The sequence below is a fragment of the Pleuronectes platessa genome, chromosome 18, assembly GCF_947347685.1.
Source record: "Pleuronectes platessa chromosome 18, fPlePla1.1, whole genome shotgun sequence".
NCBI classification, from domain to species: domain Eukaryota; kingdom Metazoa; phylum Chordata; class Actinopteri; order Pleuronectiformes; family Pleuronectidae; genus Pleuronectes; species Pleuronectes platessa.
The window spans coordinates 13,465,121-13,487,867 of record NC_070643.1 but is presented as its reverse complement, the minus strand read 5'-3'; the positions used below and the strand labels follow the sequence as shown (position 1 = coordinate 13,487,867).

Genomic DNA, 22,747 nt, shown 5'->3' with positions numbered 1-22,747 from the left:
ATATACAGATCAAAGTATAATTAATGGCAGGGAAAAGATCCAATGATTTGATCAAGTATTGAGCTGAGAGTGGAGATGGGGATGACTGAAAGGAATATAATTAAATCCAGTTTGAAGAAGTAACATAATAATATATTTATCTGACAAATAATGTAAATTACTACTAAACTGTATGTTGTCATGCATACTCTTGGGCCGGCCGTCCTCTGGCCAGTGTTATTGGGTTTAGTAATGGAAGATTACGCTGACACAGCAGGTCCTTAGAAAAACTGTCCTCATCCCACCCGACCACGTCCGATGGAGCTTCACCCTGAACACCCTGCGACCCGTCTCTCCCTTTGTGCCTCGCTGATCCCAAATCTTCCCTAAAAATCACACACCCTCCCCTTCCATCTAATCTGTCCGGCATTTTCCCCTCATTATCTCACCCTCCGTCAATGCAAGACACAATACGAGCTGTTTCAGAAAGACTTTATTGTGCTGCACAAGTGAACACTAATGTGGTATTTGCGTTTGGTGCACACAATACATGAGATACAAAGAGACAGTGAGATAGTAAACATTGCACAGGGAAAACAAAAAAGAATAAAAGTATATATAATTTACGCATCTCGTCATAAATAAAGTCTACACATCAGTGACTAAGTGGTTCATTTTACATAAAATACATAACTTGTGAGCAGATGTCTGCGGCAGCTCTGTGGTGGTGGGTGGGGGGGGGAGGAGTAGAGGAGAGGTTGTGTAGTTGGATAAAACTGTTTAGCTGAAGTTAACATTAATATCTATGATATGAATCGATAAGGACAGGTCTTGCAGAGAATATCTATTGTTATTGGTCCCATCGGAACCTTGAGGATGAAATATTCATAAGTAACGTAGCATGTATTATTCTTTTACATAGGTAAAGCTATTTAATGCTGTGTCGGCAAAACAAACCAACACTGACAACAAGATGTCTCTGCACAATGGATATGAAATAAGATTCCAGCTTTGGTCAGATTCAACTAACATGTGAATGAAAACTAAGTAGTCTGCTCTTCTCAGGCCCTGATCCACATCAGTCTGCAACTATGCTTCCCCTGTTAAGGTGCATTGAGGAACACGGCATTGGTTTGTCCAACTAGGTCATGCAATACTCTGTGTAAATTACTCTTTATCTCTAAACCAGTCTCGTAACCAAAGGAGCTAGCACAGGAAAACATATCTTTGAAGCTTCTCCTCCTCAGACTGCTGATGTTTCACATAATTCTCTGTGTTTTGTCATCTATTGTAAACCTGTTGTGCCTCTCATGTTGATGGACCGCTCTGGTTCCCTTCTCTGCCTTTGCTCATATCAATCTGAAAGCAAACACTCAGTACGTTGCATGAGAAATATGCACGAACCACTTTCACCCATCTATAGCCGCCTCCACCACATTACACAATGTGTGACCATCCGAACATTTCTCTTTGCTTTTACGTCCATCTACCTATCCATGCCTGAAGGAGACTATGTAAGGACCTTAAAGATCACAAGAGCTGCAGATAGAGAAATAGAAAGGCTCTTTTTGAAGTTACAGTTGAAGCACACTGGGATGTAATTTAAGGTAAGTGGTAATAATATAGCATGTTTTCCTTTTCAAGTGAGGCTGTGCTCGAAAACGATGTGAAAGTCCCTCAATGAGCCTGCAAGCATGCTGAAATGAAGACATCACAAAGTGCTATGACACAGTAGCAGGGCCGATGAGTCGGAGCATGTTCGATTTCCAGCAGAAGGCGAAACAAAACTAAATAGAAAAAGCAGAACATTAACATGCTAAACAGTTTATCGGCAACCTGCGTGACATGAATTGCCTTTTCAGCACCAGTGAGAAGTGGCTTTACATGTTTATTACATGTGAAACGCATTTAAACTAAAGGCAGACATATTGTAGGACCGAATGGATTCAGCAGCAGCTTCCCCTCCTCCTCCTCCTGAACAGTTACAGCTAAGCAGAAGCAGAAAAGCAACTGAGTGATGTGTGTGTTGTGAAAGTTACTAGATACAGTACATTTAAAACATGAGTAGTAAAATAAAACTTTAATATATGACCGCCGCAAAAACAACAACAACTTGATCTCGAATTGTAACATTGTACACAGAAAAAAGCATTTTTAAGACGACTATTCACAATCACCTTCTTTTGCAGTGGTCAATACAACTGTGGTTTCTTTTTTTTCTTCTTTTTTTGACGCTTCAGTGTTTTTATTTCTTAAATGACTTGGTGCTCCGGGGTCAGAGAAGAACAGCATGACGTTTATTTGTATGTCTTTAATTGTTGGCGACATTTTTCATCTGTCTTGGCTGAAAATAATTGAATTCACCTGCAGCCGAATAACAGAAGAAACATGTGTAACCACTGACACTGTCCTTCCCATCACAGTGCGTCAAAATATCTAATGGTATTTGACTATTTGAAGTCACCCCATGTTTCCTCTGCTGGATTCTCCGATTGTACTGGAATGTGTGAGAAACTAGCTCTTGACGTGTGTGTCCTCTAAGATCAGTGACATATTATCACATTACAAGGTTAAGCTGGGTGTGTCCCTCTGAACGGGTCTGATTTCTAATAATCTGGCTCTCGCGTTTCCTCGTTTCTACGCAGTCCCTCTGTGACCGCGTCCCTCTGGATTCTCGCATGTAGAGCTGCAGACGGCTAAAGTTTCAGGTTGACTCTTGAAAGCATCAGATTGAGCTTCTCCTTGTTTCATCAACCTACGTGACATGAGCATGGCTTCACCAGAAATGACTGAGGTTTCTGGGAAGTCTTTGGAGGAGTCGGTACCTGAGGTGCTTCATTGTGAGGCAACTTTAAAGCACTGGAGCTTAGTTTTTCTCTGTTTTTGGTGCCATAAACCTTGAGTTGCGGGAGAAGAGGGGAAGGTCGCTCTCTTAAAAGGTTGAAGACGGAGGAGGGGAGGAGTTGTATTAATCCCCAGAGTAGAAGTGAGGTGAGAAAGGAGAAGAATCAGGGGCTCTGGGGCTGGTTTTGGTGTTGTCCCCCCCTCCAGCCTGGTGGACAAGGGGAAGTGATGAAGTTCTCAGACTCTGGATGTGGTTCTCCTCTGGGGTAACATCGGACTATAGATTATATATCTTTTGTGTCTTTAAATGTGTCGACGACGATGGTGGTGCTGGTGGTTTTTCATGTCCTCCATCGTGATCCTGCCCCAGGCTCCGATCACAAATGCCTCGATCTCACACTCGTTCTCCCCGCGAGCGATTCGGAAGTAACCGCTCTCTCCCCAGTTCTTTCCCCAGGAGTTGGCAGCGATCTGGAAAAACACAAAGAAAATACAGATGAGGATTGTTTTGTGACAATAGTTAACTTCAGTCAATTGGAGTCTCTAAAGAAAACCACTACCAAAAGATCTAGTTTGTATTTTTCCTTCGTCATAGGTCATTTGACCCGGATGATACAGCAGAGACTCGCAGAGCCACATGTAAAGCAGATATGACGCAATTAAAAGGCAACTAAAATGAAACTTCCTGTTTCCTTAAATAACGTTGGGGGATATCTCTTGGTTTGAAGATTGCTGGAGACATTTTGGATAACACAAGTCAACAAAATACATTACAAATGTTTCAATTGCAATGAAGATTCAAGCACAGTCAAGACAGAAAGGTTTTTAAAATTGAGCTCACCCAATATTTTCTTGACGTCCCATCAAAGTTTCTCTCCTCTCCCCACCTGATGTTCAAAGCAGAAAGAACATGCATGAGAGTGAAGGGTCAAACAACAGGAAGAGGAGATATCCTCACATGTAGACTTAAGATCAGCTGTGGACAGCTCTATTTAAAGTACGGATGATTTGCAGCTAGCATTCTTCTCAGGAATGTGTTCACATACTTTCTCAGTTGGCTTTATTGATATAGAAAAGCAGGAAGAGGTATAAGTAGTGTTCAAGTGGGGGAATGGAAAGAAACATTTTTCATCTTGTTAGCAACATCCTGAAAACAGAGTATTTATGGCTGGACAACGCCTTGAGGCACTCCTACATCTTTCCAATTCAAGGAACACGGAGTTCCCCTTTTCCTCTTTCCCTTTCCATGAAACAGGAAGGAGAGGGTAGGCTTAGAGGAAGTGGACACCACCTCGGCTCCATCAGTGGACGGACAGCACAAAAAAAAACTGATGATGATTAAAATCAAACAATATACGCGTGTGAATCTGAACTTAGAGGCTTATCTCAACCCTTCTTCCTTGTTTCTTTTAAGAAAACCTTGGCAAAGGCCCCGCAAATTCCCATCATGCCTTGCACGTTCATCTCAGCTTAGCAGCTGCCAACTTTTAGACGCCAACAGTTTCTGCTGGACATGATCAAAACATTCTCCCAAAGCCCGTTCCCATCCTGTTTTTGCACTCTAGGCCTTCGGTTTCCCAAGAGAGTCCGGGTGCCCGAGCGCTTGTTATCTTTTATAAGGGAAAGGAATGCTGGGAAATAGAGAGGCTGGCCTCAGACTCTGCCAACTCAGTAGCCCGCCACCACAACACGGGCAGATAGTGCCAACCTTCTATCAGCGATTGACTTTATTAGCCCGGTGTTTCGTCGACTGCAGTCAGAAGTCACACTGACCACGAGTAGACACAATAAAAACCAGCTGCGTAAACATCAGATGCTACAAACTGAAATAAATGGCAGAGGTGGGATTTGAGGTTCAGGGGCTCTGGGGAACACACTCACCTGTACGTGTGTGTGTGTGTGTGTGTGTGTGACGATGCCGTATGCTTGCCTGCCTGTATATTTATTGATATGGACCGAGCCAGACAGCATCAGACCACTGCTGACCTCTAATCTGGCCTCCAATCAGCTCACTTGCCCCAGTCGTGGACAATGAGGAGCATACCGCTGTGCCCACGTGCCCCCGCCCTCCCCCAACGCCCCTCAGCCCACCCCTGACCTCCTCTACGGGGGGACTGATCCCCCTCTCTCTGTCCGGTGCAGCGAGGATCAGCAGCCCAGACAAAGACCTTTCCACCACAGTGGACCTCAATACTCTCTCCTAAAACTTTCCCAGGCCCTGGGCTTAGAGGAACGCACCGCTATGGGATTTGGCCTATGTAAACACACTGATGCTAGTGGCTGGCAGGTTGGAGCTCAAAGCACTGGGTTCACCGGCTCCTTCTATTCGCTCCATCTGTCCTCAAAACCTGTGTCGCAGGCCCATCCACATCCAATCGAGCCAAACAGAGGGAGGCCTTCAGGAACCACTGGATGTCCTCTTCCCCAGCATCATCTCACACCCTGCATACCTCCGCAGTTTATTGAAAAAGATAGGCTGAGGTGTAATTACAGTCTATAGCGTGTGATCCTGTCGTGAACACAGTGCGCAAAGTTTCCCAACAAGACATTTCAGAACAGCGTGCGATCCTCAGGTATGTGATTTGAACGAGCTAAGTACAGGTTGGAGAATGAAGGCCTAAGTGTTTATCATACACATGTCTATACATGATGTATGCAATGTTATAAAATGTACACGAACACAACAAGTAGAACTGAAGATCCCTGGGTAAACAGGCTGTATTTTGTCTTCAACCACGGCCAATCAGATAAAAGCAGATAGAGACTGCTTGTATCATAGAGCTGAAACCCCCCCTCTGTCTGGAGTTCATGTAACTTCAGAGACAAGCTCAGACTCTGAGGTACAGTCAAACATTCACATTCCTCAGCTGCCATAACAGACCCATTACGGGGATAGCTGCTCATTTCTCTAATTCGGAAAGTGAGACCGGTGAACAGCAACGTATCATTGTCCCGAAACACACACTTTAAAACCAGCTGGAGGACTAATGGAGGAGAGTGCAAGCACATATTTGTAAGTAAAAAAAAAAAAAAAAGACTTGTGACTATTTGCAGGTCAGAACCTCTAACTTCTCACTGCCCTGAAAACAACACCTGAAAACAGCAGCTAACAGCAAACCTGTCTGCGTGAGGACGCTCTGGATGAGAACAAGAGTACAGAGGGGATAGAAGAGAAGGTGGGACGGTCGGTAATGAGACGACCGGCAGAGTGGCGATGATGGAGACGCTGCGACATGAGAAGAGTTGTGATGGAGACAGGAGGGAGGGGGGGTGGGGTAACGAGACACCCGAGGGTGGGGGCAGGTATTCCAGGTGTGTCAGCCGTCTGCCCGCCCGCATACCTGTGGTCGCAGTAGTTACTAGATAAAGGAGACTGGGGCAGACGGAGGAGTGGAGCCAAGGTGTGTCTGTGAGACCTGGAGGGAAGTTTATCCGAATGTACAGTGTTGCTAATCTTGTGCAAACACACGTGCACATGAAGCTTTGAATAAAGCCTGATGGGAAAACCTGGTTCATCCTTAATAAACTGTTTTTTTTGCTCCCGAGCAATAGTGAAAACACACAGATGAAGGTTTGGGAGGAGACGTGGCAAATGTTTTTTGACCAGAGAATGAAAACTTTGTACTTAGTTTTTCCGGTCAATTGTTGAATATTTCATCATCAAACACAGAATCATACAATCGCAACACAATCGCGTTTATCCTGAGTCTAATTGTGTTTGTGCCAAGGGTAAGAGCTCGACTTGGGCCCGTGCTATACTTATTAATACGCAACAAAACTGAGAAAACAAAGGCTTGGTACTTGCAGGGAAACTGTACATGAGTGACTTACCCAGTGATCCTGACTGAGTGTGTTCCGTGTTTGCGGTACTGTGGAGGTTTGGTGAAGCTGACGTCAGTGTGTTTGTAGATCCCACTCTTATAGACAAAGAAGTCCTCGTGGACCTCCATAATAGCTGCAAGAACAAAAGGGCAGGGAGAATTAGTTGGCAGATACAACACACACACACACAGGTTTGCACACAGACACATATACACACAGAAACAATATCAATATCCATTATAAGAGCTGCTGAAGAGAGATAAAGATCTTACTTAAACCTTGAGTAATCTAAAAGTAATTATCTAATTTCCCCTGGTGTGTGTGTGCGTGTGTGTGTGCGTGTGCTGCACAACTGAACTTTTGGAGATCTACCTGCGTGCTCTGGCCCGAGAACACTTCTCAGAAACTCACAACGCGTATGTGCACTCACACAGGGACACGCACAACAGACACACACACACACACACACACACACACACACACACACACACACACAGCCACATACACACACACACACACACACACCTATACACCTTTGTGTCAGAGACAAGCTCAAAGACAAAAGGGGAAACTTGACATGAAGCCAGTAAGTTTTCCTGAGCTGCTAAACAATAAAACAACAGGCTGGCACTGACTCAGAGGGTCACAGAGGACACACAGACACACAAACACACACACGCACATGCACAGGCACACACACACACACGTGACTCCTCTACTTGAGTGTACTTGACAACGGTCCAGATGGGCACCAGACAGTGAGGCGAGCTAATAAAGGAAGGTCAGTTCAACCACATTGACATGGAGGCCCATCATTTCTGACAAAGGGACCGAGGTCGTAGTTAAAACCCGGGACAAAACCTTCGGGTTGATAAGGTCAAACATGACATCATGACACGAGGCCTGAGGAGGCACACATTTGGATTTGTGCGTCCCTCGGGAGTGCAGCAACACTCACCGGGAGCAAATGTTGACAGTAATGTACATTTAAGAGGAACACACAGAAGAAGGCATCATCTTACCTTGCACGGGGCCATTATCCATAATCTCCTTCATGATCTCTTTATCCTGAGAGAGGAGATAGAGGGAGCGATTTACAGGCAGAGCAGAGGGAGATAGAGAGGAAGATCATTACATGTCGGTGAAATGGAGAGGATGAAAACAACCCCCCCCTTCCTCCTCCTCCTCTGGATGTTAAAAGTTAGATAACAAGATTGAGTCCAGCGGGGGCCTCTGGCCTTAATGCCTGGCTTATTGACTTCACAGAGCATCGGGAGACAGTAACAACAGGCTGTAATGATTTTCACAGGCATTAGCTGTCGTTTAGCACTGATGGATGCTGGCTGATGAAACCACATGTTGGCTGCAGCTCGGTGGGAGTCTGTGAATCGGAGAGGAGGCTCCACGCAGAGACGGCTTCCTGAAGCAGTTTGAGTGAATGTTGCACGACACCTAATGCTAATAAGAAAGGCCAGAGGCGATTTCTCCATGTAGTGGACGAGGGGAAGGTTGAAATTTGAGATCATAGGCGATTTAACTTTGATGGAAACTCTTATGTAAAGTTCTGCTTCTTAATAAATGACCAAATATAGAATATATCTGACGTGTAGAGTGGAGTAATCTGGTAATACAGTGATCTGATAAAGACACATGGGATATTATATCAGATAACGACTATAGATGAGGACATCCACAGTTCCATCTGTAAATTAGTATAATTCACTCAGTGCCATGTGTGTCCAATACATTTATAAAGTATTTCAACTGCCTGCCCCATGAGAGCTCCAAAACATAAAGGTAGAAATGAGGCGTCAGTGGCGAGAGCTTAATCCTGTACATTCCCAAGTTCATTCACAAGGGGGTCAACTATGCATGAAAGAAAATGTGCAAAAACACTTAAGACATGTGAGAGAGATTATGTCTACTGTAGCACGAGGAAGTTCCAAAATTTTACAGTTAGCTGGAGGTTTCAGGGCAGGTCGGGTGTTGGTGATGTGCTGCTTACGCTGGATGAGAGCCTGTACGGTGGCGTGGACTGGTAGATGTTGTTTTGGTAGTTCTGTGAGTTGGGGCAGCGCTGCGTGGCCTGCCTCTTCCCCCGGCCAACGGAGCGGCTTTGCATCATGCAGCGTCCCACCTCTGCTGGCGTCTGCTGCGGGGACCGGTAGGGGTAGCATTCCTCCGTCACCACTCTGTGAGCGGGGAGAGGAGAGAAAGAGATGTCAACAAGTCATCGACATATCTTGGCTCCGTAACGATAAGGGCCATTTTGCGTGTGGTGCCTACCCTCTACGCCTGAGGTACCACCAGGCTCCATCGATGCGGCCCCCGGCGCAGCCTCCCTGGTTGCGCGTGTCACAGGAAATAAGGTTTTGGGGCGAGAGCTGAGGAGTCATGTGACCCATCGACTGGATGGAGATTCTGTCCGAGGCCACAGCTGGAGACAAGGATCGGAAATATGACAAAAAGATTTGGTCACAGGTTACAGGATTATTTGATTTACTTTTTTTGTACCTAAAATTCTTCAAGAAACTAAATTGTTTTATAAACGGATGTCAGTTATTTATCAGGAGGCAAACACACATGAAAACTAAACTGGTGAATCTGGTTAAAAAACATTTAATGGGAAACATCCCAGAATACTGTTGTCACATTGGTGTACTCCTCGTCATCTCTATTTGCACATGCGAACGTCTGAACACAGAAAACATCATGGAGACAAGAAGGAAACTTCTGACTAAGAAGATTTTATCAGCAGAATAACTATTCAACATATTACCACGGAACTTGGTGGAAGGATGGGAAATGGGCAAAGGAAAAACCCGTTAAACCTTGGCACAGATCTGGATCAGGGGGGCAGACCCAGGATTTTTATTTCACATTCTTTAACATTGTGACATGGGGCGTTGTTTTTGACATTTTCACCAATTTTCTCAGGGAATCGTGGATCTTGATGAAATATGGCCCATTTAGGGAGCTGATATCTATGACTTGAATATATTGGGGACTGTGGGGTCTTGGCGGCAGTGCTATTCTTGTTTGTGTTTTTGAACTTGTACAAAAAGATGTTTAATTTGACACCTTTTTACTTCCCTACTATTTTCAGGGTCTTTCCGTGTTCGGCTAATACTGAATTTACTTGAGGACATACCTGCAGTTGAAAAAGCCCAGGAGGCTGCACAGTTGCCCTGGTCCAGTGGTTCGTGAATCTTCCCGGGCCACTTCTCTGCTGAGCTGAAGTAGAGTGGCAGACTCTCACTCTGAGGATCCATGTTCATCTAACAGACGGAGAGAGGGAGGACACATCAGAGTCATGTCTATCTGCTTTGAACCTGATGGCTGCTACTGTCTCACGAGACTGCGACTATAAACACTTCTCAGGAAAAACCATCATTGTGAAAAAAGACTGACAACATGTCACACAGGAATGTAAAGCAGAACAGAGGAGACTCCAGGGGCTGCAGCTCTGAAGCCTGTGTGAGCGTGGTGAACAAAACAAGCGAACAAATCACAAGTGAACAATACAGTTAACGGCTGCCATCCAAATATATGTGGAGGACATAGGGAGGTTACATAAGTCTGCTGATCAACCCTACGGGAGAAGGGACCCATTCACCCACGATTTGGTCTATTTGGGCCTAGGTCTTTCCCTGACCTGGTAGAATAGACATCAACCTTTGGTCCCCTTTTGGCCCTCGCCATGAAACCAAGAGGCCATGTGCTTACATCAATGCATAATTGAATCCCTCATTTGTGAACCGAGCATTCATGGAGGCATCAACCTCCATTCAGATTATCAACCTCACCGTGATGATAAATCTCAATTAGCACGAGAGGATGACAGAGGGCATTCACTCCCAGGTGCTTCTCAGATGCCACACGGGCTCAAATCTATTAGTCTCCACTCTGGGTTGGACCCTCGCCTAATCGGCCAGTTATGTGCGGCAACAGGACGCACACTGCTCTGCGACCTCTCGCTCACAAAGAGCCTGGCTGCCCGAGCTGCATTCCTCTGGTTAAATAGTGAGGTATCCAGAGAACAGACGGCCATCTGATGCATAACTCAGGAATGTGCTACTGGTCACGGAGGTGTTGTTGTGGAATGTCAAAGTCCAGAAAATCACACACCTGAAGAAATTCAACTGAAGGCCGGATAAAAAAAAAAGAGAAGAGGAACGGCTGCAGGAGTAAGAGTTGTGTGTGTTTGCGTGATGGATTATGTTTCCAATTTTCCATCCATTACACATGAGTCTGCAGACACGCAGGAAAGGAGAGAGATTTATGAATGGACTCTGCTCTGCTTCCTGGCACAGGTAGGGACACGCTGACAGCGGAAGGAGGAGGGGGAGCGGCGAGGGTTTTACAGGTGGAAGAGTCGCGGAATGCTGGGAGAGGTAAACGGGGGAGTGAGGAAGTGAGGAAGGATGGATGGATGGATGGATGGATGGATGGGCGAAGTAATGGATGTGGGACAGAGGTCGGGAGGTGCAGACTGGAGGGGAGCCTGCTCTTTATTCTCCTCGGCTGCCACCATCACCCTCGCTTGTCTTCTCCTGTCTGATGTTTTGGTTCCGTCTTATGTAATCTGTCTGCGGGAAATGTAAACAAGTGGATCAGAGTGGGCCGAGGCTCCAGACGGAAACACCATCACATTCCGACGGGCCGCCATAATTAAGTGAAAGAGTTTAATCAGCTCTCCCTTATTCTCGTTGATCCGGAAACCAGCATACCGCGAATCCCAAGCTCAGAGGAAGAATAAAGAACACGGCACAATGGTAACAATTCAGCTTTTTCACCTGTCGTATAAACTTCCTGTCTCCAACACTCCCACCCCCCAACACATGTGTACTCCTTCACCTCCATGTCGTATAGGACACCTACATTTTCAGGCAAGTTTCTGACTGAAATGACTGATGAAAAAAACAAATAATGGTTACATCACATTCATCTGAGTTCAAGGTGAATGTCTTTAAAAATATATATATATATTTAAAAGGGGATATCCAGGTTAGGCCACTGGCAACAAGTAAGGTGATATTTCTTCTCACTTTTTTAAAAGCAGGGTCAGATGTCAGAGGTCAAGCTACAAAACGGGATTGCAAAGAATATCAGTGGCTTAAGTTTGCTTCTGTGCCTTCAGAAATTTGACCGCACACATATTTTGTTTCATCGGTTAGAAAGATCCCCAAACTGACTCTCTCTCACGGAGGACGGCCGCCATGTACCTGGATCTCATTCATGTTCATTATGGTCCTGGAGGGTCTCTGTGTGCCCAGACGATACCGGATCCCCTCGTCCAGAGACATGCCGTACAGCTGGCTGTAGTTTGATGCCTGCCACCTAAAAAACAAAAACGTGTTGAACTTTGCAACCATGATATTCCTCCACATATGTGTGTTTACGTGTGTCCATGTTTTTTACCCATAGTTCCCTCTGTTGACGGCATTGATCATCTCAGACTCCATCAGACAGGCGTTCTGCTCACACTCCCATCGTCCTGTAGTCCCACATGTACTGAAGTGGGGAGACGGACAGTAGAGACAATGAGATGCTGTAATCGCACAGAAATAGCTTCTTTCTCCATATTTAGGCTAATTCCGGAGACCTCAGTGGCTTAAATAGAAAGATCATCTCAGTCAAATATGCTGAGGGTCAGTGGAATTCCCAAGAAGCGAGTCAGCAAAGAGAGGGAAAGGTTAAAGGGAACATTCAGCCTTTTATGGCTGCAGAACACAGAGGCATTTTTAGTCCTGAGGGAAAGAAGACGTCAAGAAGATGACGGAGCAGATAAGAGAGCAGGATATTAATGATTATGTTCAGATGTTTAGTTTGGGGATACTAAAAAAACGTTTGGTATGAAGGTGTGTGTGCGTGTGTGTGTGTGTGTGTGTGTGTGTGTTTGTTTGTGTGGACCCTGTATCATTAGATAAGTTATAGTTAAACATGCGACAGCTCACCCTCGACTCAGAGTTAATGGTTAAAAACATTCCTGCACAAAAATGTAGCTTCATTGGAGAGTCCTTGTCTTGCTGGTTAATTATTTCTAACTATGACATTTAACAGAACTTTGGATTACTTGTATATTTCTTTTAGCTCTCTGAATAAAACAAAAACATTACTCTCGCTAACTGTCCTGCACTTTAATATTATCCTATCAGGTTGTGGCAGAAACACGTAGTAATTAAATAGATAGTACCTCAGTTTATAAATTACTAAAGGGAGAGTCATAATTTACATGTTATTATAATCACATGCTGATCCATCGTTTCTTAAAGAAACGGCTCAACGTTTTGGGATAAACACTTTCCCAGTCATGCCTCTGTGATAAACAAGAATTTAAAAATAAACCTTGGAGAAACCAAGTCACATGGGACAAAATCCACCTCTAAAGCTCACTAATTAACAGGTTATATCATTTGTGTTTAATGTGTACAAAGCTGAAGTGCACCAATGACAGATTGCTTTGTTACAGAATTACAGATTAGTCCTGGTGCTCAGCCAACCTGACTGTTGTACATTTTTTAAATCACTTGCAAACAGCTCCCACACATAAGATTCTTCTTGGGAAATTTCAAGTTTTATTGGGGCTTTCTTGTTTTTTTCAGTGTCTGACTAAAACTGTTTTTGTTCTCAAGTATCTCGTAAAAGTATTTATCTCAACAAAACCTCCTGATTATACAAGAAAATGTCAAACCTGTAAAGTAGTGTCTATAATTCACTGTGTGTAGCCACGGCTCCGGCCTGATATGAGATTATTATGTGGACTGAGTTGGTGTGAGAAACAATGACGGGTGTTTCCCACACTGACGTATATGGACATAGTGTCTACTGTACATCTACTATTATGTTCACAAGAGTAGGGAACCTTTCCAAGAGGATCATTACACACACACACTGGCACAAAAACACTCCTCCCTGGGAATCTGAGACCCATGCAAACACAATGCTCACGCACACGCCTACATACAAAGTTAAGACCTGTGGGTGTCCTGCAGACGACGGCTTTCATTTGAGGAAAGAGACAAATGACCTTTGCCATCTCTGTCCCTTCAGCCGCAGGAACACAAGCCTGCAGCTCAGCGCTATAGTCGCAGCAATAAATCCACACAGCGGTGGACACACACACACACAGACAGAAACACACGGTGACAGGCATAATGACCGACTTATGGAGACAAGGGGCAGGAGTGTGTCTCGGACTGAAATATGGGCCTGACAGCGAGAGGCCATATTTAACATTCCCCGTCACAGCCACCCCATTACAGACGGAGCTCCTCTCCACCTCGGAGACAACTCACACCTGAGCAACACAAGGTATCACAGACCCTGTCAGAGCCGTGGGAGCGGAGCCGTGTTTGTGTACACTGTGATGTGACGTTATCTGAGACGCTACGCAACGAGACAAAGCTGCAGCTGTCGTTGTCTGTCGTCCGATCTGAAGGACACTGTGCGAAAGGCAGACAGAGCCGAGCTGCTGGCAAATCAAAGCCACGTTCCTAAAGGAGGCCGCCGTGGTGCGAGCAGGAGGCGCCACGTTCCAGATTGTTGGGAGGAGATAAAGTGTTATCAGGATGCCAACAGCTCAGGGAGGAAAAGGCCCTCGGCTGGAGATCCCATTAACACAACAAAAGACTGCCACACTTATCCTTGCACATCCTCACACACACGACTGTACACAATGTGCAAGCGTCACTTTAACACCTCATTCTCATTATGACGAAGCTCTAACTATGTAGAGACGTAAAAAGATTATAGTGATTGCGTCTCAAAGAATTCACATTCATTGAGTGTTTTTTGTGACAGGCCATTTGCTGCTATTAACAGTGACGATATGTAGGAGGTGCAGATAAGAGTGTGCGTGTGCGGGGGCTCCAGCGCTGCTAATGAGAGACCGGAGGGAGAAGAGGAAGAGCGGAAGCCCCGTCCTCCTCCTCCAGCTGGGAGGACGCACATCTGGGAAATTAATAAGTGGAGAGAGTGGGCGCGGGATAAGGGGAGTGCTTGTCCCTGTGTGCCAAAGTTGTGGTGTAATTTTTCAAGCGTCCGTGTGTATTGCCCTGACAAGCACATGTTAGAGCGTATGCACATAACACTCTTTTGTTTGGTTGGTGAAAGGGGGGAGTTAGCACATAAATGCTGTCTTCAAGACCTTGAGAGGTCATTTTTCACCACGCTTAACCCACACAAGTCTTTCCTCTGAGAGAAATGATATTCCGCTATTTATCAACGTGCATCCTCAACCCATCTGCAGACCATCGCACCCATTGGGTCAAACCTAATTGTGCTGTCTTGATAAGAGTCAGACTTCAGACTGACACATGCACTTACTGGAGATGAACAGCTTGAAGCTCTAAAGCGGATGGTGTGGAGATCAGCGGGGTCAGGTTGGTTTGGGTTGGAAGTGTCGTGGCAAACAGCCGCGGCAAGTCCATTTTTGCATGGCACCAAATATATATGAGTGATCCACAAAAATATGTTAAATTAGCATGTATGTGTCAAGTGTTCATGTTCACACACGGACACTTTTACAGGGTTTTTGAGGAATCTTCTATGACACAGACGTGAGAAAACATAGTGGAGGACAGGTGAGGAATTCTGTTTCCCTTCTCTCTGCCTTCACTCACTCCTCCGTTGTCTCACTCAAGTCTCTCAAGGACTGTTTTGTGTCTCCTTGACACTTGTGCATTTAGAGAAAAAAGGACAACAGATACACAGACTGTGTCGCCCTCAGGGTGTTGAAGGCTGTGGAGATAAAAGTCACATTGCTGCAACTGATAGCTCATCTAAAATACTTATTTAGGACGTCTTCACCTCCTGTGAAGGTCATAAAATCAAAAGTATATCATCAGTATCACTGATGTGGAAAAATAATGATTGAGCTTTGGGTTGCTGTGTTCAGGGTCGGCTCAGAGACTCAAGGGGAAATGATTGAATTTACCAGGGACACTATTGTAGCGGTGGGCACAGACAACTGCAGACCCCCAAAAAAGTATACACACTGCTGAGCTGTTTGTAACTTGATGTCAGATATTTGGGGGCAAGATGTTTACCATTGTGGTCTGTCAGTTTGAGAGCAGCACTTATTGATATCCCGTTCAGATTTTGTAATGCTTTCACTCAAAACCCTGCGCTTGCACTCAAATAGCCCTAGCTTGTGTCTAGATCTGCTCCGCTGGTGCTCAAGCTGTGAGGTTGCACTCAGATATCTTGTTGCCTGAACAGATTTCCTGTGCTCCTCCTCTGGGCAGAAACAATTAAATTAGTCAACATTACATCTGGCTGTGCATTGGTTTGGGAATCTGGACAGATTGGTTGCGCAGAAGAAAAAAATCCAAGAGTAGAGACGGAATCTGAACCAGAAAGAAGTGTGAAGAGAATAACTAAAGCTAGAGCGCAGGAAATCTGTCCAAGCAACAACATTTTTGAGAACAAGAGCACAAGTCGCAATCACCCATTCACTCAACGTTTGGCACAACCGTCAGGGGTAAGTTAGGGATAGTTAAGTATTTTGCCCAATGACATTTTGGAATGCATGCAAGCCGTAGGAGATGGGGATCGAACCGCTGACCTGGTTAGTGGACGACCCTCTCTGCCTCCTAAAATATATTTATACATTGCCTATTGTTTACAAAGAAGTTAGGATAGAAAGGAAGTGCAAGTACACAGGGTCAGTGTGTGCGTGTGCGTGTTTGTGTCTATGTCTGTGTGTGGTATGAACATCATGTCAACAATGTGAGATTTCAACCCACAACATAGATATAAAGGCTGGATATCATAAAAACTGGATATTACTCCCTAAAGCCACCAGTGTTTATGATAATATCTTGGTTTCTTATTAGAAACACATGCTGTGCACAAACACAAACACACGTATTGTGCAAACCCACACAACTTGATTTTGAATCCGAGTACAGATCCCTGAGGATTTAAGAAAAAAGCTGGAAATGTAGAGGAATGTAATGCAAAACATAAACACACTATTTAATTCGCTGTATTGGTGCATTCATGAAAACATGGCATGTTGGGCTTGAATAATTCACTAATCTAATGGTTTATACAAAGTGTTAGATGGAGCAGATAGCGAGCACATGTGGATGCAACAGTCAGAAGGTGAGGGAAAGATGTTATTTCAGCTTTGAGCTACTTCAGGGGACACTGGGGGGGAAAGCCTGCAGGATTTAAGAGGTTGAAGAAGGTGCCGAGGGGTTTACATACCATAAATTGCAGTTTTCTTTGTATGTTTGCCCTGTGAGGAACCTGTTTCCATTTCTTTCGCAGCTGCCTGAGAGGGAGACAAAGAGGGGCACCTGTGGATTTTCATGTGGCTCAACAACAAAGATCCTTCTGCTAATCACACAAACAAGCACTCAAACTTAATGCAACACAAACAACACAACAGAATGTACAACTCCTGGAGTGCATGTGCAGTATGTGTGGGTCTGGGTGCACCCTGAGCTCCACTAATCCAGTTTAGGAATGTGCTGTTAGCTGCTTTCCAGGCTTCCCAGGCCCTCGTCATGCTTTAGCCAGCTTACGCTCGACTTCGCCACCTCTTGTGAAATTGAGAGAAAGCGCCACAAATGTGCATTAAATCATAATGAAGCACCCAAAGAGCATCAATCGGCATCTGAGAGCGTCGGTGGAGAAGTCATGTCCGATCTGTGTGAAAAAGATCCGAGAGTGACGCGTTCCTTCTGCAGGCATTCGTTCAGCTGCACTTGGAGTTTGAACCTTGCTTGTTGGCGGATTGAAAAACTGCCCCGACTTGGTGACAGGCTCCAATGAGGTTTATCTGCACGCTGATTTACAGCCGAGGGTTCTGCCAGTGTGAATTTCATGTGGAATTCACAACATGCACTCTGGGTGAAAATTAACAGTGCGAGTGTGTTTTCCTCGCCTGTGGTGTGAGGCCTTGAGCTGATGGTGTGTGATTTATGGCTCCGATATCCACTTCCCCCCCTCGCAGCTGCCTCGCCCGGCCCATATCACAACTCATTTAGTGCCGAGCTGCAGCGTGGGGAGAGCCACACTTTTTATGGAGAGCAGATTTATAGGTGGGAGGCTGTAGAGCTGACAGTCGGCCATGTGATCCCGTGTAATGGGTGGTTGTGACATTTTTAACTGCATTTAAAGTCAGGTTGTGTTAACTATTGAATATCGATGACTGATCTGAATGATCTGTGACTGGACGGCGGCAATAAGAGAAAGGACCTGTTGTAAAAATCTGTCGCCTCCTTCCTTTTGATGTGCGACAGCTTTCTTCTAGGCTGTTGGACAATGCCATTGTGTGTCTGTGTGTGTCTGTGTGTGTGTGTGTGTGTGTGTGTGTCTACGTGCAAATGCGTTAGTGAACGCATCCCAGATCCTGATCCCACTACCTTGTCGCTCAGGGAGCACATATCTGCACCGCCCACCCCCATCCACCCTGCGCCCGTTGTCTGTCTCTCCCTCCCTCTGCATTGCCCACATTCTTCCTCCTGACCTCCATTCATCCTTTCATCCTCCCTCTCTCCCTCCCTCCCCCTGTCTGGGTACATAAGAAGCCCACTGTTCCCCGCTCTGTTCTCAGGTACAGGACTCTGCTGTCGCTGGCATATTTTACACCTCTGCACTGGGAGAGTGGCGTGACAATGGCTTACAGAGTTCAGATAATCAAACACTAAGAAAAATTGGGGGGAACATTTTTCTACTTTAACTCATCTATTTATCATATGAAATATAACAAATATGTTTTCTTTAAGGGGAGGAACAGAAGGTCATGTATTTCTTACTCCATATTTATATGTTTATTTTGGCTTTATATTTTGAGATCTGTGGAAAATAAAATGATCAAAAAGCAGCTTAAACATTTTTTTCAGGGCCTTTTAAAATCCTTATCAAATATTAGATACCATTTGCCAGTTTTGACCTATAAAGCTATTCAGTGGTTACTGATAGGAAGCTTTAACAATAGCACATATCCCTCAGTTTTAATTGTTATTTTATCTCTATTTTATCCGAGTTTGAGGGAAAGCCGGTTACATACCTACGTAATTTATTTTCAGGTGTCATGCTGCTTTGCATTGTGGTCCAGCACAGAGCTATCGGCAGGGTTCTCTGCTGCTTTCTGATTGAGCTTAACTAATTCCAACAGGCCCAAACACACACACACACACACACACACACACACACACACACACATGTCCACCCTTACTTACCAATGAAAGGAGGCTCCACGCCCAAACAGTGACCCCAGAAGTCCGGGCAGCAGTCGGAGACGGTGCGGTTACAGAACAGGTCACAGTAGCAGATGGTGTCCAGGTAGGGCACCGTGCACAGGTCGTCTCTTCCCGGGCAGCAGCCTCCTCTCCTCTCACAGTACGAGCCGCTTCGGTCCTTGATGCCACCAACATGAAGAGGACTGGCAAGCTCCCTCTTGGTCCTCCCGGATAGGATTCTGTCTGCGGTACCCTCTCCTACCAGCAGGAGCAGCGCTGACACTGTCAACAGGATGAGCTTCATGATAAATCTGGGAAGGAGACATAACAAAGAGATTGAAGCGATTCGATTCAAGACATGAGTTGGTGTAATGCTCTTTAAAACAGCTGTTATATGATGGAGTGGAAACAAATTTATGAAACTTTTCCAAAGAAGACGCTGGACAAGCTTCACACTTCAGAGGAAGAGAGGTGAGTGAGGTTAACACTGCGAGAAGGATAATTGGGGTAGGACTGCGGCCAACTCACCATCCACCTCTTGCTGTGTATTTCACATTCACTCATACACACAAACACACATCCACACACACACACATACACACACACACACACAACACACACACACACACACACACACACACACACAAGATACATTTAAACAACCTTGGCAGCCAAATAGAAACCCATGTGATGCTTGGAGATCATCTGCTTGCTTATTCCAGCTTTTCCTTCCAAGCCGCCAAGACAAACAGCAGCTTAATATGAAATGCTCTCAGCAGGATGGAAGCGGTGAAAACAAGTCCTCGATGGTCGCTTCAAACCCGATGAACGATGGAGCCTGGTCGGGTCTCAGGGTGAAAGGCCAATTCACTCTCTACCTTTTTTTTTTACCCTCCCTGTCCCAATATTTCCTCCTCTAGTAACAGATTTATTCGTATTCACACTGCAGTGGTTGTGACACATGAATTCAGCTGAACTATACTTACCCTGTGCAGTCACTAGTCACAGGGAGGGGGCCTTTATTACCCCAGATTAGAATGCTATCACAGTCACGGAAATAAAGTAATGTCCTGCTGTCAGAGCTAATCTTTCACACTCGAGGAAATTGTCTGGGTGAACTTTTACAGTCTGCGTTCTATGGACAATAAAGTCTAAAATCTAAAATGTCATGTTGGGCCATGGTAGCATGTGTGGTTAAAACAGACCACAATACAATCATACTCCAACTGCACAATGTACAATCACACAACAACCATTTTAGCACAAATTGGAGCCCGTCTTTGTAAGAAAGTGATTTGCGTTGAAAGACACTTCTCCTGGTCTCTGACTTTAAATGAGGCGCAGTCAACGGTGGAGGAGGCACCACTAAGTACTTGCTTTTAAAGATACTTAAATTGTTAAAAGTAAAAGTACGTGCAGAGTGCCTCTTTTCCCAAACAACATACTCGGCCTCCTCTGATTTCATTTCGGCTGTTTCTCCACCAGTGATGCTGCTGCTGCAGGTGCATGTTGCTCTCGTTAAAAAAGGCGGGGTCTAATGTTAATGCCTGCCCTGATTGGATCCAGATTTTGTTATTGAAGTAAATGAACTTTGTTACATCCCACTACTTTGTACACTGGGATACTTTTTTACTTTTTGTCTTGGATTTCGACATTACATTTTCAAGTATGCGTTTGTGTGCGTGGGTGTGTGTGTGCATGTGCATGTGCGTGTGCATGTGTGTGTGTGTGTGTGTGTGTGTGTGTGCGTGTGTGTGTGTGTGTGTGTAAAAGAGCATCACAACTGTCCCTCTGCTAGTCGACAAAGGTCAAACAATCATCCATATGGCTGTTTGTGTGTGTGTGTCTGTCTCAGGTTACTCAATGGGTGAGTCTCTGCGGGGGCCGGACAGAGATGTGGGGTTGGCCTGCTGCTTACATAAATAGCATCATTAATTATCCAATCAGACCTCAGAGCACAATAGACCCTCCGCACATAAAGCGGGGCTCCGGAAAAGGATCTTTGCTGCGCTGTTTTCTGCATGACTGTGCCTTTAGTTGAAGCAGCAACACACACACACACACACGCCCACACACACACACATCGGCATATGGCAGCATGGGTTGGGCAGCCCTCCTCTTTTGCCCCCGTGTTTTGTTGTGGCAGCTCTAAGCAGCAGTATAATAAAACACCCACCAGTCTGCTCAACAAAGTGCTGACTTACTACGATACGACTTACAGTGATTTCCTGAAGACTTGCTTCTCTCCTAACCCTTACCCCAACCGTAACCTAAAGCTAAACATGTCTTCACCTTAAAATGTAATAATTTACAATTGTCGACTTGCTTTTGGTCCCCTTATGTCCCCATAATGTGACTGTATAAACAGATTAGGTCACCACAACACTAGTAATACCTGGAATACACATATCACACAGTAGCAAGACCATGTTCACATTCTAAATCTGATTATAATAAAAAAAAAAAAATAAGCTCTTTCTCTATTAAAGGGTCAGTTCACCAAAATTACCAAGACATTTTCTCATCTATCTGAACTGACTTCTAGAAATCCAAATAGTTTGGTTTTAGACTCAGATTCTCTTTTCTTACAAATAAATTGTCAACTTGTTCAGTCTGTGGGAACCAGAAATTAACTTTTGAATTAAAGTTGTTCACCTCACTGCTGTATTGTGGTGGAGGCCGAATATAGAAGAATAAAAAACTAAACTTTCCGCCTGGGTAAGAAAATAACTATGTTATATTGTGAAGTCTTTCTTAGGTGAACTTTGCTTCACTGAGCTGAACTTTGAGATTGTGCTGCACCACCCACAAGATGATTCAGGAATCTTGGCGCAGTTAATATGCATAAAAGCCCTTTCAGCTCCATTTCCCTCTGTGTGACACTGCACAGGCTATTATCCGTTTCTATTTTTAAAGCGCCCACCAGTTCAAGGCAGTGGACGTCATCTATGATAAGCATACAGGTGTCTAATAAGGCCTGCAACAGGGGAGCGGATTACTGGTCTGGATGTAGCCTCACACTCACTGGACTCAGTAACCTCTTTAAAAAAAATCTCAGCAGCCCTTCAACTCTGATTCACTCCTAGGCCTGAATATATTGTCTCACACAACCCCACACCCTGAAGGTAAATATAGGGCAAGAGTGAAAACGAAAGAAAGACAATGGAGGGAAGAAGATGAGACGATCAGGTTACATCAAATCAAATATAAAGTTCCTCTGATGCATGAAGACATTTGAGAACAGTGAATCTGCAATGTTCAGCTCGCACCTGCTCTGAATCTAGAGTCAAAAGGCAAAGAGAGTTAAAAAGAAAAGAAGTTTATTTACCTTGAATTAAAAGAGAAATCCAGGTTGTTGTTTTTTAAATCCGACAGAGGCTTTGGGATGAAGTGTCACGTTCAGGAAAGAAACAAATAAAAGTCGGCCTCCCTCCTGTCTCTCTCACAGGATCTGCTCTGTCAGACTCTCGTCTTCTCTATATACAGGCAGCCAGTGACGTATAACCACTCCCCCCCCCCTCGGTGCCCCCCACTTCCACCTCCACCCCCCCTCACTCCCGGCCCTGTCCCCTCCGCTGCCTCCTGCTCTGTGCTCGCTCCCTCTCCCTCCCTCACACTGGTTTCCCGGTGACTCCCACAGGTTGGATATCTCCTCATGCCTCCCTCTCCTTATCAGACTGGAGCCGCACTGGTCTGAAGGTGACGAGCCACATCTGAATTCCCTCCAACCATTTCCACTGTCACTTCCACTGTTAACAGCAGCGGTTTCCCTCTGCCACTGTTTGTGATTTTCTCCCTGCATGGTCAAATGATTCCACTTGTTGTACACACAGTTGCTGAGTGTTCACCCTCTAGTGGACACTGGTTTGCATAACTTCCCCTCAGGGAGTCAGGGAACTATTTGA

At 45.1% G+C, this 22,747-nt stretch overlaps 1 protein-coding gene across 1 annotated transcript; it reads right to left on the bottom strand.

The window, feature by feature from the left end:
- Positions 1-457: 457 nt before the first annotated feature.
- Positions 458-22,376, bottom strand: tinagl1 (tubulointerstitial nephritis antigen-like 1). Its single transcript, XM_053446581.1, has 12 exons — positions 22,171-22,376; positions 18,843-19,153; positions 16,861-16,927; positions 12,067-12,159; positions 11,871-11,985; positions 9,797-9,923; positions 8,932-9,082; positions 8,651-8,837; positions 7,668-7,713; positions 6,655-6,778; positions 3,665-3,710; positions 458-3,294 (listed from the first exon to the last, which is right to left on the bottom strand). The coding sequence occupies exons 2-12, from the start codon at positions 19,144-19,146 to the stop codon at positions 3,127-3,129; spliced, it is 1,428 nt and encodes a 475-aa protein (XP_053302556.1). The 5' UTR covers positions 19,147-19,153; positions 22,171-22,376; the 3' UTR covers positions 458-3,126.
- Between the last annotated feature and the right edge of the window lie 371 nt (positions 22,377-22,747).